At 41.1% G+C, this 19,505-nt stretch overlaps 1 protein-coding gene across 1 annotated transcript in view; it reads left to right on the top strand.

Annotated features, from left to right (window-relative positions):
* The window catches only part of PMFBP1 (polyamine modulated factor 1 binding protein 1), a 45,380-nt gene that overhangs the window by 545 nt on the left and 25,330 nt on the right, over positions 1-19,505 (top strand). The window contains exons 2-5 of the mRNA XM_074370494.1: positions 2,209-2,280; positions 7,645-7,800; positions 15,919-16,161; positions 19,139-19,360. Coding sequence (XP_074226595.1) covers positions 2,209-2,280; positions 7,645-7,800; positions 15,919-16,161; positions 19,139-19,360 — 693 coding nt within the window. The remainder of the gene's footprint in view (positions 1-2,208; positions 2,281-7,644; positions 7,801-15,918; positions 16,162-19,138; positions 19,361-19,505) is intronic.

Here is a 19,505-nt window from a genome sequence, read left to right as displayed (position 1 = left end):
CGAATATATTTTCATGCAAATATGAGAGCCTGTGCCTGCCACTATTCCTTCCAAATGCTCTTGGCTCTTGCAGTGGTAGCTGTGTAACTCTATAGTGGGTGAAACTCTCACAGTCTAGACAACCATTTTTCTGTCTTTGGGACAAGATTTCATCTGATGTAAGAATCGTCTCCTGACTATCCAGTAGGTCTCCCTGTAGAGGAATATTATTCTCAAGGATATGTTTATTCCATTCTACCTTTCATGTGATGCTTGGGCTGAGTTCAGGGTTCCTATTAAGGAAGAATGTCTTTTAAAGTAGCACACTGAACCAGAGCTGGGAAAGACAATGGTCATTGAGTACAACTCCCCAGTGTACAGAGGAAGAAACAAAGGCTTGGAGAGATGAGTACTTTTCCAGAGGTACTCCTTAACTTAGGTACTGAACCAGGTTTAGCAGCTTTCCAGCCTAGAGCTCTAGTCAGTGTTCTCTTATGCCACACTGTTCTTAATCGTCTCATTTGCCTAATGCTGTAGAGTAAATGTTTGTGTCCCCTCAAAATTCACGTGTTGAAATGCTAACCACCAAGGTGATGGTATTAGAAGGTGGGAACTCCGGGAGGTGATTAGGTCATGTGGATGGTCATTCGTCATGAATGGGATTAGTGCTCTCATAAAAGAGACCCCAGAGCTCTCCCTTGCCCCTTCCGCCATGTGAAGTTACAGCAGAAAAGAAACAGCCATCTCCAAAGCAGATCCTCACCAAACACCTAATCCACTGGCACCTTGACTGTGGACTTTGCAACCCCTGGAACTGTGAGAAAAAATGTTCTGCTGTTTATAAGATACGCAGTCTGTGATATTTTATTACAGCAGCTCAACCAGCCAAGACAACTTGCATGGAAGGCATCTGTAATGTTCACCAATATTTCCTTTTGGGGATAAAGGAAGTAGGTAGGCATAGCTTATGAGTTGTTTTGGCCAATGAAATATGAACAGAAGTGAAGTGTGTCACTTCCACTTTAAGAACCTGTATGTGATTCACCTCGTTCCCTTTCTGCTGCCATGGCAACAGGCAACACACTGGATGATAGAGGTTCTACTAGCTGAGGACAATGAAGAGCAGTGCCCCAGCTGACTCATAAAGGACATGTAACACAAGTGAAAAATAAACCTTCATGGTTTTAAGCCAGTGAGATTTGCGGATTGTTTGTTGCCGCATCACCTAGCCTCTCCTTACTGGGTAAGCCCGAGCTACATCACCATTCCCATGATGCATCTCTGTGCATGAAGACGTCAGAGGGTAAACAATGCAGGACCTCAGAATACAACCCCATAAAACATTCCAAATTCTCACCAGCATTCTTTCTTCCTCTTGGCTTATATTAGGGGTTGGGTATGTGGTTCATTACAAAGAATGAGTATTTTGATAGCTTCTCATTCTTGGAACTATTCTGCAGGTAAGCATGTGGTGGAAACTTCCTCTAGTCTTAGAGTTAAAAAAATAATGAATTAAATTATTTTAGTAAGTGCAGTGCATTATGACCTCAACTGTATCACCCTATACTTAGAGACATACATGTGCAAAAATCTTTGGTTTTCCTTGAGGCTTTTTATTTAGATAGTTCTCAGCACTTTACAAGTTTTCTAACTTTACAAGCACCAAAAATTATAGTAACTTGATGCTGCAAAAAAAAATCACATCATCAGATATTTCCAAATTAATAGTTATAAATTAATGGAAGCTCCCTGTGGAGTAATAAGAGAGCCTGCCTGATGTTGGGTAAGTCACTTAGCCCCTCTAGGCTTCAGCATCCTCCTCTGTAAAATGGGAGGAGTAATTGTATCTACCTTCCAGGGTTATCATGAGAATGAAGTTGGTGTGCACGTGCCATCTGGTTCCTAATTATTACATAATGTTAACCATACTTGAGACATAGAACACTTAGAAATCTAGAAAGTAAGATCATTTCAGACCTTTTGCTTTCCAAGAAGGATGAGTTCAGAAACTATTTAGGCTACCAAGTGGTGTTTTTTTGGAAAAGATGTAAAACCACAGTCCTATCTTCCTGGTGAAGTCTTTAACACACTTTTGAAAGCACAAACAGATGGGTAGGCAAGTAGGTCTTTTCCAGACTCCCTGCAAAGAGCACACATCCAGGTGGGAAAAGCTTTAAAGAGCCAGATTCACTTATACTTTTTCCATCTTAAATTCTTGGACTTTTTCAGGTTTATAACAAAGTTCAGAAAATGCTAAAGCTTAAAGGAGAATTGAGAGGTGCCAAGGAAATGAAAGACGAGGTAAGGCTCCTGACTCCTCTACATACATGGAGTTGAACCTTTGTTTCAAGGAACGTTTTTTCAAATTTCATGATTCAAAATTCCAGTAATAAGCATCCCAAAATATCACAGACAGAGGTGAGCAGTAGAGCATAATGTTTAAGAGCCCAGATTTGAGCTAGGTAGGTCTGGGTCCACATCTAATAGCAGTGTGACACTGGGCATGTTACTTTACCTCTCTGAGCTTCCTTTGCCTTACCTAGAAAATATGAATTACGAGCACCTATTTCAAAGGCTTGCTGTGAGGATTAAGTAAGATACTGCATGTAAAACAACAGCGCTCGGGACTTAAGAAGCACTTAATAAATATTAAATATTATGGCAAACATTCCCTCTTTATCTGAAATGATATGGAAATAGAGTGCTCTGATGAGTCTAATATTTTGGTCAAGCTGTGGTTATGTGTTCCCTGTCTTGTTCCAGAAAGGATGTAAGGAAGATGTTTTGGTTAGTTTAGGGTTGTCCCGTGTGAAGTAGGCTTTTTAACAGACCTCCTACCAAGAGGCGAGCAGCTTCTAAAAGAGGCATTTCAACTTCTTTCCTGCTGGATTATTTGAGGGAGCCATTCGGGATTCGCTGCAAGTTTTGCAGAGAACAAGGATCTGGTGTGGATTTTTTAGAAGGGTATTCCTTCCTTCAGCTGGTATCTTTGAGGCACCTTCAATGGACCTGGCATTGTTCTGGGGCCTGAGGATATAGCAGTGAACTGAATAGACAAAGATCCTTGTTCCTGGGGAGCTTAATTTCTAGTGAAATAACTTCTCCAAGGATATGGTGGAGAAAAGGGTATGGCAACTCCCCAAGTGACAGCCAGAATTGGCCCATATGCCATTTGTGGCAGACCTCTGCTGTATACCATGTGTATCCTAAGCCATCTACTTAGATTACATGGTGTGCCAATTTTTAAAGAATTTAGAACACAATAAAAGATACTCATTCTTCACTCTATGAACATAATTGGCTCCAAAATTTTTGCCTACAGGCAAAACCTTGTGTAAGTGCCCATTAATTCCCATCGTAAGTAATCAAAGGCCACAATGTTTTATACACGAAAAAGTAAACTCAGGAATCAAGTTAGTAATGTCAATAGCAATGTTTGAAATTACTGTAGATAACTGTAAATTCTATTATTACACAAACAAAATGTGAAAATTCCTGAAGCAATGTTAATTTTTAAGGTTTGATGCTTTTTTAAAACGTAACTCTCACTATAAACTGATATATTTTGAATGGTAGTCGTGGTTAACAGTGGTTTTCCATTGTTTATTAAAGATTTGTTCTTATCCTCACAAAGAAGATAATTTCCCAAAGATGATGACCTTTATGGTATTGTTGGTTGCCTCCAGGGTTACTCTGGAAACTGCCACCCAAGCTTGCTTATTCAAGTGCCAAATCCCTAGAAATGCTGCCATCTTGAATCTTTGTAATGTCCCTGGGATCTGAGAACATTTCTGAAACACAAGCTTCAGTTTAATATCAGCTTACCCCAAGAAGAAGCATGAGACTATCTGTCAATACTTTGAAGTCTAGAGCAAAATTCCTTCCCATCTTTTGAAATATATGTTCAAGAAGGTATGCTCTTTGGAAAAAAAAAACCCATTTAATCAATATAGAAAATTTGCTGCAGTAAATAATCTATTTTCCAGTAAGTACCATGAGTATGGTTGCAACTGCAGTGTCAGCACTCGCTGTTTTGCCTGTGGTTGGTAGCTACTGAAAATGTCACATGCCTTCAGACAAAGTGACCAGGTTTTAACTCCATCTAAGCAAAACTGGGTACAGGCATACCTCATTTTATGGAGATTTATCTTATTGCACTTTGCAGATACTGCATTTTTTACAAATTGAAGTTTTGTAGAAACCCTATGTCACACTAGTCTATCGACACCATTTTTCCAATATCATTTGCTCACTTCTTGCCTCTGTGTAATTCCAGCAATATTGCAAACTTTTTCATTATTATATTTGTTATGGTGATCTATGATCAGTGATCTTTGATGTCCTTTTTGCAAAAAGATTGTGACTCGCTGAAGGCTCAGATGATGCTTAGCATTTTTTAGCAATAAGGTATTTTTTAATTATTTATATAGTTTTTAAGATACAGTGCTATTGCAAACTTAATAGACTACAGTATAGTATAAACACAACTTCTGTATGCACTGGGAAACCAAAATATTTGTGTGACTTGCTTTATTGTGATATTTGCTTTATCGTGCTGGTCTGGAACCAAACCACAGTATCTTTGCAGTCTGCCTGTATCTAAGTGCATGGCTTATGTAAGTGAAACTCACCTAGCAGTGGAGCCTTCTGATTTCGGCCACTGTTAATGACTTCAGATCTAGGACAGGATCAGATGGTGCCTGAGGGGTCAGCCTTATGACTCTGAGTTCATCTCATGCCCCAGTACTGGTTACAGAACTTTGATTGATGAAATGTCAGATTAAATCAATTTCTACTGCATATTGATACTCAAAAGGCATCTACCTGGAATTTAACCTTCATAAAGTAGATAGGATTTGAAATAGTATACTGTGACTTCTGTGCAAGATATTAGCAAGAAATTAAGTTTACTGGAACCTCAGAATCACCTGCCTTTCTGGAGTTCTAAGGTGGGCACAGCCTCTTCTTACAACTACCTACAGTAAAACATAATACATGGTTTATGGAAATCACCTTATTACTCTCCCAGCATTTTCACTTCTTGTCTGATGAATAAAAACCCTTTGTATAATTTGGCCTTTAGGAGTGAATGGTTAGGTTTTGATTTCAAAAGCAAATTTCATTTGACATCCAGCAAAATACATTTGTTATTCAGCTGGTTTAGAGCATCCTCAAAGAAAGGATTATTTATTCCAAACCTCTTGTTTTATGAACAAAGAAATTGCCTCAGAGACTCTGAGTCAATGCTAATGTCCAAATTAAATGAGATTATCTACATTAAAGACCCAATTCTGAAGTCCTGGTGGTACAACAGAATTGTGCTAGCAGGCCGTCTGCTCAGAGGACATCTAAAACTGGCAGGACTGGGGGGGATGCTAATTTTCCTGAGAAAGAGGGCATTTAGCTTTTAAAATAAGAGGCTCAAGTTGTGTATCACTGGTACTTTGTTAATGAGTCCTTAGTGTGCCAGGCTCCATACACAACAATCTGGTGACATGGTCCTCACCTTAGGATGCATATATTCAGCATCAAGGCAGGAGTAGAGGGCATTTGTCACTTCCGTACAGCAGGCAAAGTATTGTTACCAAATCTGCTCATAGATGCCAAAGAAAGATAATCCTGTGGCAAGAGGGGAGGGGATCCCTAGGGCCCCACTCCCCAGTGAGTGTCCATCCCCTATTCCCAGTATGGCAGCCATGAGAAAAGTGCTCCATAAAGCACTAGGACCAAATGGCTACTTCTTGTCAGGTCAAGGATTTTGTTTTCTAGTTATAGAACAGTGCCTGTACGCCATTTCTTTTTAAGCCACTCTTCACGTATTCTCTTAAGAGAGTCCCTGGTAATTGTCTTAATGGTAATTACGTGCTTGGGGCAGCTGACATCCACTGTTATTTTTCTGAAAGTGAAGAACAAGGGATAGGAGCAAGAGAGGAAGAGGGAGAGTTTTGAGATAATGAAATCCTTTTAATGACAGAGCCATGCCGTTAACCTAATTAAACTGTAAAGTGGTAAAAAAAAAAAAAAATCCAGGTACTAAATGGAAATGAAGGAATAAATCAGCTGAGACAGCAGCACTTCTGGGAAACCTTCTGAATTCCGAATACTCTGACATTGCGGTGTCCGATTCTCATGGTTATCCTCTGGCCCCCCTTAGCCTTGTGCAGATCTCTTAAACTGACCTGTCCAGTAAGGCTTGATTTACGATGTCCATATCAGGTCTCCAGCTCCCCTGGGCATGTATGTTATGTAGCTCACATATTTAAGAAGCCAGCACAATCAGTGGGATACAGTGGCAGAGCACCGGCTACATGGTCGGGAGAGCAGAACTCTCCTCATTCTACTGCTAACAGCTATGGGACCTTGGGCACTGTCCCTTGCATCACTTTACCATCTCTGTGCACTCATGGTGTCTGTGTGCTTTTGCACCTACAACTCTCTTAGAATTGTCCTTGGGCTATTGGGGTCACTTTGCTCATAAGAGCAGAGAGCGGGAAGTCCTTGGGAGCTTACGTCCCATGGGGCAGCCCTTAGCCATTGTCTGATGCTGAGTCTGACAATCCAGCTTTCATTGCATCCAATCAGGGCAGACACTGAAGTGTAACTTATACTCTGGAGCTTCCCGTGGGATTAGGCTGAAGCCACTGCCCACAAAATTTTGAAATTGTGCCCTTGCTTATGCTGCCCTTTCCCTGTCCTGCTTCCCCGACCTCCTTGCTGATTTCTCTCGGGACTGTTTGATAGATGCCATGAATCCTCACCTGTGAGCCTCCTCTGGGTAACTTAACATAAGACGGGCACCTACTATAAAAGAACCAGCCTTGGTTCCAACATATAAAACATGTGAAAGAGGTGGCAGGGCCTGTCCTTAAGAGTGTTACAAAAAGGCTGCACAGTGCTAGGACTAAAGCACTGGACAGGTTCACAGAGGGCTTCTTCCTAATTTCTTTTCACACCATTGCCACCCATAACACTGGGAATGGAAGATGGCATCCTGGTGTGATGGAGCACCCACCCTTTTCCCACAGTTCTGCACCCCCAACCCCACCCAAGTGGCTATGCTGTACACTCTCCATTTGGATCTTGAGCACTAATTTCCTAGCAATAGTTAGCTAATCTTTTTCACTCATAATCAAAGACAGGGATCTTATGCAACCAGCCAGGGATTTTACTTTCATTCCCCATTGGTGTACATCTCCAAAGAAAAGCACTAGGTTTACAGATGAGGGAGGAAGGGAAAGTTAAGAGACTTTTCAGAAGCCACATCAACTCTCCATCACTGATTCACTGTAGTCTTGACAAGTTCATTTGACGTCTCACTATGTTCATTTCATCAATGGCAGAACCATTAATATTTATCGACAGTCCACTAGGTGCCTGAAATTATCCTAGGCACTGATTTCCTCTTGAAAAGCAGAGGAAGTGTCTGTGATGCACCCACAGCAGTGGGTGAAGATTAATTAATGTAAATAAGTAATTGTCTGAATAATGCAGAGCACTCAGACACCTTGCAAATGGATACTATGTAAACGTTACATGGGATGAGTAATAACAGCTAAGGGTTGATGGACAAATTTCCAGCAAATTTAGTCTCTGTCAATCAGGGAACGAAAGTAAGTATTTACTTGATAGTTCATAATTGATGCGTTTGTTTTTCTGACCGCCGAGGCGGGAGAGAGAGACAGAGAAGTGAGCAGCCTGAGCAGCAAGCTCTTGAGCCTGCAAGCTGACATCAAGAATCTACACAATGTCTGCAAGAGACAGGGGAAGGCCTTGCAGGAGAATCAGCTTTGTGCGGAGGACGTGATGATGAACAGCAGCCACGTAAGAAATTCAGCACCTGCTTCCCACCTCTGCCCCTTGGGCAGAAACAGTAATAGAAAGTTCTTTCACTGTCATTCCAGAGCATTTATTGAGCAAGCAATGAGAGAGAATTAAACACACACACACACACACACACACACACACACACACACGAAAACACTATCCCTGCTCTCAAGATTTTTCAGTCTAGCCATCTCCAAGTTCATCTACATCTGAGCCTCTGTCTTTTCCTTATCTGCCCCTTCATACTTCGATTTGTAGCACCTGAGATCCATTGCCCTGAAAAGACAAGATCATAGTTATATAAAGAGAGTAGCATCTCCTAATGGATTTTAGAGATACATTTCTACGTCAACCATGAAAGTAACAACCATCCCACCTGCTCTGAGGTGTCACATCCCATCAGTGCAGCAGGAGCTCTTTATTGCCACACCTGAGGCTCTCTGTCTACAAGCTTTTCTTCTGGATGCAGGAACCCAATCACAGGACAAGCTGAAGTGCAGAAGAGCTAATGCCCCTAGAAGCAGCCCTCAACCAAAGACCGATGGGGAAGTGATTGATTAACCTATCTCCCTTGCACTATCTCCCTTGAGATAACTCCAGGCATGCTCTTTCCTCTGTCCCAGAGCTCCTCAGTGGGACCCAGCGCCCCTCAGTGGGACCCAGCGCCAGTTGCCCAAAGCAGCAACTAGGTTGGTACCTAGTTTCACGGCTTCCTTCCCTGCTGTGCTCACTGCCCCACTCCCGTACCTAAGTTTCCTAAGGTCACCTCCCACATAAACTTCTACTTGGCACTTGGTTCCTTGTCATAGGACTTGCTTCCAGAGGTGCACAAGCCAAGACACTCAGGAACACTTGTCCTGCGCATGTGTGAACAGGAGGACTTTCTGGCATCATCATCTTCCTTGAGATTGTGATTTTGAACTAATACCCAAAGCCTTGGTACATCATCAGCTGAGGCAACTTCATTTCACCCAGAGGTTGTCTCTGTAGCGCTGAGCTCTTTGTACCAGTCTCTAAATTTATCCATACAAGCTGGGCAGCCAGCTGAAAGACGTTTTCCCACGGCTCTCTAAACACTTTGGGTTTCTAAGAACTTTCAGTCTTCATATCCACTTAGGGACTTGAGTTTTTGGCAAACATAAGGCAGGTACTGGTTGCACAGGCCTGTTGCCAGACCTCCAACTTAGTCTCTTAGCTGCTGTGTAAGCAACCACCGTCATCTTCAATGTTTGCAGTCAAGGATCTGGTCTCTCTAAATTGTGTCTGTAAGAGTTCTCCGAGGACTTACCACCTCCCCAGAGAAACCAGAAATTGTTCCTCTACGATGCCCTAAAAATGCTACCAACAAAGCAGTTCTTCCTTACCTTACCAAGTACTGTTGTCCCTCCCCCAGGAACTCACAAACACAGAAAAATCCACTGGTTTTCCTAAATAGATCCCAGGAAGAATATTATCATAATTTACTTCTTTCTAAACATTAACATTTTAAGATATTTTCACCATTGCTGTTGCAAGTTTATTTATTCCTCCAGTCAGGGAAAGCCATGTGGCTTATAAATGTACCTGGCAACTTGGAAGGAGAAAGGTATTAAGTTGCATTTTATTATTCTAATTGCCCAGAAGAAGGTCTAACAGCTTGAAACAAGCTTTAAAATGGGCTCTTTCCCCTCCCCCAGCACTTACTGCAGAATTTAAATTGCAGACTACGCATACAAATACACAATTAGATGTAGACTTACACTCATCCACTCAGAAAAATCCCTTCAAGATCTGCCTTCTACAAGGAAATGTAATATGAGAACAAAGGGGAAACCCAAGACTTTCTGAAATTTTGACTATTATCTAATAAGGAGCTGGAGAAATATGCAAGAGGTCATAGTTCAGGAACCACAGTTATGTAAAGAAATGTAAATATTACATCAGATGTAATGTGTAACTAAAGGAGTGGCAGGCACGCTGTGGGTGAGCTTGTAAATGGAGAATACATTATGCTCCAAAACCCAAGAACAGAGAGAAGTGGGACTAAGGTAAAGCAATGAGGTGCCTCAGAGGCAAAGTGTACGGGGCACTCCCTCTTTAGTGCCAGCCCTCCCCTTGCTTGACACTGAGACTGAAAGCCTCCTTAAAATGTATACATCACTTGCCTCACTCTTGTCCTGACCCTGCCCAGGAATCAAAAGTGCCTCCATCAAAGTGAAAGGAGAAAAGAACAACAGAGATATTATAATAAAAGGATGATCAAACCAGAAAAAGAGCAGTATCCTGGGCTCTTTTAGCAAACACCCCGATATTCAGTAGAGCTCGGATTGTCAGTCTCTTGGAAGTGTATGGAGGACATTATTTTTCGCATAAAACTGTAAGAAATTTGATTTCTGCATATAAAAGTAATTAGTTGAACATGTAAAGATTAATATGAACTCTTTATGGAAATTATCACATGAAGATATCACTTTGAATCATTGGGAGTGGAAAAAACCTTCAGTGAAACTGCTAAATGTAATGTGGGATCTAGGATTGGATCCTGGAACAGAAAAAAAAAAAAAATTAGTCGAAAACCTGATAAGATCAAAATATAAAGTATGTAGTTTAGGTAATAGCAATCTACCAATGTTAATTTCCTAGTTGGACAAATGTACTATGATTATGCAAAATGTTAACATTAGGGGAAGATAGGTGAAGAGTATATGAGAACATTCTGTATTACTTCGGCAAATTTTCCGTAAATCTAAAATTATTCCAAAATAAAGAGGTGGGTTTTTTTAAATTAATCTGTGGTAAACAGAGATCACTATGAGAAGAATGTCTAAACCATGAAGATGTGTCCAAAAGAAATGCATGTCCACTTAAACACACAGTCCTACACTCTACCAATACAAGAAAGTACAAGAAATGCAATTTGTAGGAGATGTAAGAAGTAACAGGTAAAACTATCTACTGATATAAGGCTAAACTGAGGGAATATCCAACTTCACACTTCAAAGATAGGGAAAGAAGTTCATGACAATGACTGGGAAAAGATGGGACTTTTTGCTCTTAAATGAAGAAAAAGAAAAATCATCAGGGATCCAGTTATCAGAGCAATGCCAACCTGAGACAGAAGAGAGCACAAACTAGAAGAGAGAATAAAATGGTTAAAAAGTATTTTGAAAAGCTGGCTGTAGGCAAAGCAGCAGGGCCTGATGACATACTTCGAAGAGTACTTAAGGAACTGGCAGGTGTTATTACATAGCTGCTAGCGATTATTTTTGAGAACTCAAGAGGATAAGGAAAGTCCCTGTAGACTGAAAAAGGGTAAGTGAAGTGCTCATCTTTTTAAAAAGGGAAAAAGGACAATCCCGGTAATTATAGACCTGTCAGCTTAACTTCAATATCTGGGAAAATACAGAACTTAACATCAATCAATTAGCATCTACTTGAAAAGCACAAAGTGTTGGGTGGAAACCAATGTGACTTTTCAAAAGCCGAATCATGCTAGGCCAATTAATTTCCTTTTGTGGTCAAGTGGCCACAGAGGCAAGGAGGGAGCAATAGCTATAATCTCTTTGACCATAAGTAGGCTAAAAAGTATTCTAAATGTGGGCACAGTTTCCTACAGGTGGCCAAGTCATCTATCTTTAAAGACAGCCGAGGCCTGGATAGATATCTGAAAAACGCTGGTGGACCAGATGGCCTCTAGAATCATGTCCAACACTGGATGGTCATTTTAAGAATTAATCTTACTTCCAGAAGATTACTTCCAACTTGCTCATTTTTTCCAGATCTCAGTTTAAAGGTCAAAGAAGAGTCTAATAAAATACCTATGTCTTCACTGTAAAGAAAATTTTAAAAAAGACAAAGAAGCAGTAGGAAATGCATTGATGCCTTTGTGACACTGCTCTTTGATACAAATATAAGTGAAATGCAGGCTTAATCCATAGCATGTCATTTTCTATTCATCTAGAATTAAGAAAATAACCTTTTGAATACTTAAGGATAAATAAGTAGAAATTTAATAGGTCTCAAATAAGTCTAGGCATTTCTCCAAGTCGTTGAAATATGATTCCTGTAAACCCATAGGTATCTATAGTGTGCAAATGTTTAAAATCCTCATCCAAGGCTAGTTTCTCGGCAGGTATGAGCAGTTCTTGGATCTTTATAACCAGACAAATTAGGTCAGGTGCTACCTTTGCCCTGTACTGATAGATCTGAGCGAGCTCTTATCATCTGGCTGGTGTATCATGTTACCTCAAACCAAAATTAAACCCAGGAGGTTCAACATGACCTCTGAGGAATAGAAATTATTAACAGTTTGCCTGTATCACTGCCAGATTGCTAGGCTTTATACTAGGAAAAGACATTCTTTACCCACAGGAAGCTTTAAAGTCAAAGAATAATTATGAACGCACCTAAGTATAGATGATGTACTTGGAGGGGAAGCCCTAAGGAAAGAGGTTTGGCTTCGTTTAAAAGAAGAGAACTTCTCTCATTCTTTGGAGTAATGAATAGGAAGTGGGGACATAGAAATACAGGGAAGCAAAGAAAGAGTACACAATGAGGAAACCAGTTAGTCGTCAACTGGCTCATGCATTCCTGCAGTGGAAAGGCAGATCCAAATCCACAGTTACACACAAGCACTAGAAGGACCAGGAATCCAGCTGTGTTATTTTATAGAGTCACCTTCAACAAAGCCCAGATAAACAGGATTGGGGCAAAATTTGATAAGGATTTTGATGAGTATTTGCTTCCCTAAAACAAGCCCTTCTGAAATAACCGTACAGATATTCACTCCTTTGCTTTAGTTCTATCCATATTCAGTATTTATTCATGACCCTGTCTTTTTCCAAGTAGCTCCCCACCCCTCAGTTTACCTGTGTAGACAGAGGACTTGGGTTCTTGAGACCCTCCCCCATACATGTTGTGTGCATGCACGCACACACGCACACACACACACACCACTCCCAAGTCCCTTCTTTCTGAACCTCATTCACAGATGAGCTATGAGAATAGCAACATTCTTATCTTGGAAAGAATGAAAACGCTTAGCTAAAAACACTTATTATAAATGTTGGCAATTATAGCTACACAGAGTAAATATAAAACTCAGCTTTGTCTGGCTCAGGAAAGAAGTCTCATCAACTTCCCTCTGGCCACATACACCAGATATTCAGCCCAAGAGTTCAGCTTGCCTTTGCCTGGGCTTTCTTTTGCCTGGTAACCACAGTGGTCCATTTTGTCCGTCTTCTCATTCAGGTTGAACTGGCACAGTCAGCTGTTGTCTTTCTAGCCCTGAACTGGGCTGAGCCTCCCTTACCTTATCTGTGCTGCCCCACCCAATCTCACTAGCGAAAATTTTCTCTCCTATCATTCCCAGCTCTTACAGAATTATCTCATTAAAACTCCATCTCTCCAGTTACTCAGACCAAAACCATGGAGTCATCCTCCCTTGGATGACCATTATCTCCCACCATCCCACATCTAGTGCTGAAGCAAATCCTATAGGGTCTACTTTCAAATATAGATCTAAAATCCATCCACTTCTCCCAGCTTCCACCTTGGTCCATGCCGCCATCCCTTCTCGCCTGGCTTCCTGCACAGCCTCCTTGCCAGTCTCCCTGCTTCTGTCTTTGGCTTCCTGCAGTTCATTTTCAATAGAACAGCCAGTGTGTTCTTTGTATCATTTAAAGGAGATCCTGTCTCTCCTCTGCTCAGTACCCTCCAGTGGCCTTTCATCTCCCTGAAAGGGAAAGTTAGTTTTTAGGAAGGCCTATGTGGTCCTAAAGGACTATACCTCCCGTTCCTGTCTCACCTCACCTGGTGCTACTCTTCCCTTCACTCTCTGCTCCAACTGGAACAAAGTGGCCGCTCAAACACCCCCAGATGCCTCCCGCCTCCAGGCCTTAGCACTTGCTGGTCCCTCTCGCTGGAGTGTTCCTGCTGTAGATTCCCACCAGGCTGCTTCCCTGCCTCCTCCAAGTCTTGACTCAAATGTCACCTTCTCAATGGGGTCCTCCATGAAAACACTTAATTCAAAACTATAACTGCCTCCATCCTGGCGTTCCTCATCTGCCTCCCCTGCTTTACCTTACTCCAGAGCTCTTTTTCCTTTTAGTCTACTACACAGTTTACTTATTTGATTTGCTACCTCTTTCCCCCCTTTCCCTCGGTCTCTCTCTCCTCCTACTCATCCCACCACCACCCCACCCCCCATAGATGCACACTTCATGGAGGCAGGGATTCTGTTTTATGCACTGTGTATCCCTATTACCTAGAAGAAGGCTTGGCACATAGTAGGTAAACCATAATATTTGTTGAACAAATTAATTAAATGAAAATATCATATCCACAGAACGGCTACTATGTTAATGTCCATAGCAGCATTATTCACAATAGCCAGAAACTGAAACAATCCAAACATCCATCAACTGGTGGACAGATAAACAAAATAGGGTGTATTCATACTGTTAGCAGTGAAAATGAACAGAATACTGATTCTCACCATAGCCTGGACGAACCTCGAAAAGCATTATGCTAAGTGAAAGAAGCCAGACACAAAAGATGACATATTGTACAATTCCATTTATATGAAATGTCTAGAAAGGGAAAATCTGTAGAGGCATAAAGCAGATTAGTGGTTGCCTGGAGCTGGGGTAGGAATGGGAGTGACAAATGGGCATGAGGGAATTTTCTGAGGTGATGGAAATGTTCTAAAACTGGATTGTAATAATGGTTGCACAACTCTATAAATTTGCTACAAATCACTAAGTTGTACACTTAGAACAGTTGAATTTTATGATAGATAAAGAATACCTCAATAAAACTGTTAAAAAAAAAAGTCAATTTTTAAAAAGTTTGGAAGTACTCGCTTAATGAAGCCAAGGCCACAAGCTCAAATTCTTGGGAGCCAACAAGATTGCTTATTCTCTATTTTATCTCCTCCTTTCGTTCAATACCTGGCTGTGCATGAATCTAATCTAGGCCCTATAGGAGTAGACATGGCCTCTGCCCTTCGGGAGTTTATAATCGAATTAAAAGATAAGACACACAGAGATCATTTCAATGCAAGGTGGGAGGTGAAATGCCACATTAAAGACATGTAAAGTCTGGTATTGGTGCAAAGACAGCTTTGCAGGGAAAATAGGAAGGAGAGCAGGATTTGGACAGAGTTTTAAAGTATGAATAGGAGGATAATAAGCAGAGATGGGAGCTAAGGAATGCCTACAGGCCACCCTCTTCATCTGCCTCTCTCTTATACGTCACCAGGAATGATGGGCAAGAAAATATAGAAGCAACAGTGCAAAGACCTCAATTGTACTAGAATAAACAACTCAGGGATGTGTCCTATCAGCAAAATACCTGATACAATGTACGTCCTCAACCTATGTGTTTTGAATGAATAAATGAAAATGTAGGATGGGTCTAGCAGCATTTCAAACTGGCCAGGAGATCTCTCTCTCTCTTTCTCTCTCTCTCTCTCTCTCTTTCTCTATCTCTTTCCCTCTCTCTCTCTCTCTCTCTCTCTCTCTCTCTCTCTCTCTCTCACACACACACACACACACACACACACTCTCTCTCTCTCTCTCTCTCAGCATCTGCAAGGTCACATCTTCTGTCAGGAGGAGACAAAGTCAATACCCAAATGTGCCTGAACAATATCTCTGCCTCCTGTTTCCCAGCATTCCGGAAAGCTGTTTTGCCAAGAGTTTCTCCTTTTATCTGGGCATTTTTAATAATCAAGTTTAGTCCAAGAACTATAACCAGAAATCCATTTCCCTTCCAGGTCAATTGTATTATCTTAATATGTGAAGACAAAACATAAGCATATTATCACGTTTATCTTCATACTATTCTCTAGGTCCTTTATGTGTATGTTTTTTCTTCTGACCTAAATAATGAGTGGTAAATCTAAATAGTAGAAAGGAACTATGATTTTTTCCTTCTTTTAAATCCTTCCTACAGAGTGAAAATACAAAGTGACGTTTCCTTGTGAAATAGAGTAAAATGTTGAAGAAGTGCTCTGGAGATGAAAAGATAAAAGGATGGATAGATGGATGTGAATGGTTGAACAAATGAAAAAAACTGAAGACTGAATGCATGCTTAGTGACAATCTAAAGCTGTATATTCTATCTCAATTGCAGAATAAGAAGCAAGCATTAGCATTCGAGAAGTCACACATGGAATTTGAACCTAGTAAACAGTGTCATCTGAGACAACTCCAGCAACTCAAGAAAAAGTTGCTGGCCCTTCAGCAAGAACTGGAGTTCCGCACAGAAGAGTTACAGACCTCTTACTGTTCCCTCCTGCAGTATCAGTCCGTCCTGGAGAAGCAGACTTCCGACCTGGTTATTCTCCACCATCACTGCAAAATGAAAGAAGATGAGGTATAGACAGAGTAATTATGAAGATGTCCCATATGCCCAGTGTACCTACAGAAATCAGGCCAAGCCTAATAGAAAGCAAACATTAGACTTAACAGAGGAGAGCTTCACAACATCTTGAGCAGGTGTTACTAACTTTCCCTCTTTAATTCTTGATTTTTTTTGGAAGCTGGATGGAGGGAAGTAAACAGAATGTCATAATTGGGTGAGAGATCCAGTATTGATGCATGTCGGGTATGTGGTACATGTGTACATGTGTGTGGTGTGTGTGTAGGTTCATTACCTCCGTTTATTACCACTGCAATTTAAATGCAAACGACGCTGGGTCTCTGCGGGTTGTGAAAGAGATGTAAGTTCCTTTAAATCAACCAATTTTAGAAAAATCAGATTTTGATAATATATAAATTCCTGGCACTTGCACAGTTGATAAGATAATCAGATGTTGAGTCTGAGTCAATCACTGAGAGTACCAGATCAGTCATTTTCTTCAGACTGGAAATTTTAGATCAAACAGACTTACCGTAAGTACATTCTGGACATTCATTTCCATTCATGTCCCAGCGTAGTATTTTTTAAATCAGAGAGTATCATCCTTGTGGAATCCCAAGTAAATTCCAAAGACCAGTGCTACAGAACCACAATCAGCTGGACAATGGTAGCAGTAGCAGTCGTAAAACCATCGGTTCTAAGAAATGGGATGGGCAGCCTCCTCTGGCATTTTCTTCCTCTGCCTTTAAAGATAAAATTCCAAGGACTCTCTTGAATGATGTCATTACTTAAGAGCTAACTCCAGGGGCTTTATGAGGGGACTTAAAAACATGTAATTTTTTTAAGGAAATATTATGACCAATAGGAATTTGCTGAAAAGGATTGGGAGGGAAAGGAACAAAGGTTATCCCACAAAATATAATCCGGGACAAAGCCTGTGAACATAACTCATGGTTTAATAAAGCTAATGAAAGGATTGTATTAAAACTGGCAGGTTCATCATAATTTAGACAAGTCCAGCCTGGATAAAGTGACTCTGAATTAGCTGGGATTCTATTTGGCTCCATAAAACAGAAAACCCCAAAGTAATAGTGTCTCAAATAAGATAGTTTATTTCTATGACATATAAAAGAAGGTCAGAGAGAGGTGGTCTAGGACTTTTAAGGTAACTGCATCTGTTATCACGTACCTAGGGTCCTATCTTTCAGCTCCACCATCATCAGCTCCAAGCTTCCACTTTTTGGTCACCTAAGAGGCTACTGGAGCTCCAACCATCACATCTTTGTTCCAAATAATCAGGATCAGGGTGGGAAGTGGGGTGGGGAGAGAAAGGCACACTTCTCCTTTTTAAGGACAATTTCCAGAAGCCCCACGCAACACTTTCACTTACATACCATTGGCCAGCATTAGTTACATGGCTACAGCTATTTCTTAGGAAGGCAAAGTAATGAAGTGTTTTAGTGAGGTGCACTACTGTCCCAAATAAAGTCAAGGTTCTATTACAAGGAGGAGGGAAAGAATTGTTGTGTGATTTGGCAAGTAGCCATCACTGACACAGAACCCAAACTGGGAAAGCACTGGAAAAATTACTTTAGGCATTCTGCCAAGTTCCTCCCAATACTTTGTTACACAGAAGCATCAAACTTCAATCTATGGTTGGGTTTTCCAACAGCAGACCCTAAGACAAGTTAATCAAAAGGTGATCCCAGGAAGCATGGTGAGAGAGTAGGAAGTGAATCAAACAAGGGCAGGAAACCCATAAGGAAAATCATTATTAAGATGATCACTGCTGTGGGAAACTGGGGTTCAATCCCTCTGGAAAACTCTGGGAGATAGTGTAGAACACACCTCAGAGTGATCCCAGCCAACCACCCCAATCGTTGGTTGAGGGCTGCACCTGCGGGTATGAACACCCTAGTACTTGTCACCTGCCTTGTCTTTCTCCTCTGCTTGAGTGGACTCCTGGGGCCAGAGCATCCCTCAGGCAAAGAACTGAAGATGCTTGTGGTTGGAATGTGTTTAGCACTCAGAGGAATGGTGAGTGCCAAGGGGACATGAGCAGGCCTCACTGACAGCTTCTGTTATAAACATTTGAATATAAAATATTCCTTTCCTATTTTCCTTACCAAATAAACACTTCAAACTAAAAGACCTTTTCCTGAGACAAATCTCTAATGGCAGGCAGCAAATATATTAGCTTAGACCAATGGAATGTGTTCTATCTGAATTCTGCTGAACTGTTTGAACCCACATGAAGCCTTCTTTGATGACCCTCCTGCTCTTAACTCCTTCAATATATATAATTCAAGCCATACAATTGAGCACACTCAACAGTTGCTTATTAATTTTAAATCATATCTCCCCAAAATTATAAGGAGCCTATGTTGAATAGACATATATATCCCTAAGCACCAAAGATATGGCTCGTGAGCACTCAATAAATATCTGTCCTTTGGCTGACTAATTAATTGATTAGGAAGAAAAGGAATCTAAAGAAAGATGGTGCAAAACCCAGAGGAACTTCAGATCACTTCCCCCACTACCTCTAGGGAACTTTGCTGACATGGACCTGTGTGCATGAGGGGCTCCGCATTGTCTAAATTAGACCTCTGGAGAACACCTAGGAAAGAAAGAATACTGGCATTTCAGGCCCTTAAAAAATGGAGCTATACAAATTCATTCCTATTAATCAACTAACAAGGCTTTATCAAGTTCTTAACTACATTACAAGCAGAATGGGAACTAGAAATGGTCCCTGCCTGTAAGAAGCTTACCACCTAAACAGGACAGTCTTTCTTTTTTTTTTTTTCAAATTTCTAATCATTAACATTCTGATTTTATATATGATAGCTTTTAGATCTGTGCTGGGCCTACGCTTTGCATTTGGGTTTCTAGTGAAGATATGACTCCTCTGCATAGGGTCTTATAGCCATATCCTTTCCCCATTAGATGTTTCCATGGGTTCAATGTGGTTTCATTCCTACACCAACAGGTGATTCTCTATGAGGAAGAAATGGGAAATCATAATGAGGACACAGGGGAAAAGCTCCATCTGGCACAGGAGCAACTCGCCTTAGCTGGGGACAAGATCATCTCCCTAGAAAGGAGCTTAAACCTCTACAGGGATAAATACCAGACTTCCCTGAGCAACATCGAGTTACTGGAGTGCCAAGTGAAGATGTTGGAGGGGGAGCTCAGCGGGATCGTCGGTCAGGTAGGACTTAAACCACTCAGGCCAGGAGCTCCCAGGTGATTCTGTAACAGCCCCAGCCTCTCTGCCAAAAACCCAAACTTTCAACGAGTGTCATTCCGTCCCTTGAATTTTGTAGACCTCAGCTTTGAACTTCCAGCCTTCACAT

This window comes from Camelus bactrianus, chromosome 9 (genome assembly GCF_048773025.1).
Source record: "Camelus bactrianus isolate YW-2024 breed Bactrian camel chromosome 9, ASM4877302v1, whole genome shotgun sequence".
Taxonomy (NCBI): domain Eukaryota; kingdom Metazoa; phylum Chordata; class Mammalia; order Artiodactyla; family Camelidae; genus Camelus; species Camelus bactrianus.
The sequence above is the reverse complement of the archived record's forward strand: the minus strand, read 5'-3'. Positions and strand labels throughout refer to the sequence as shown.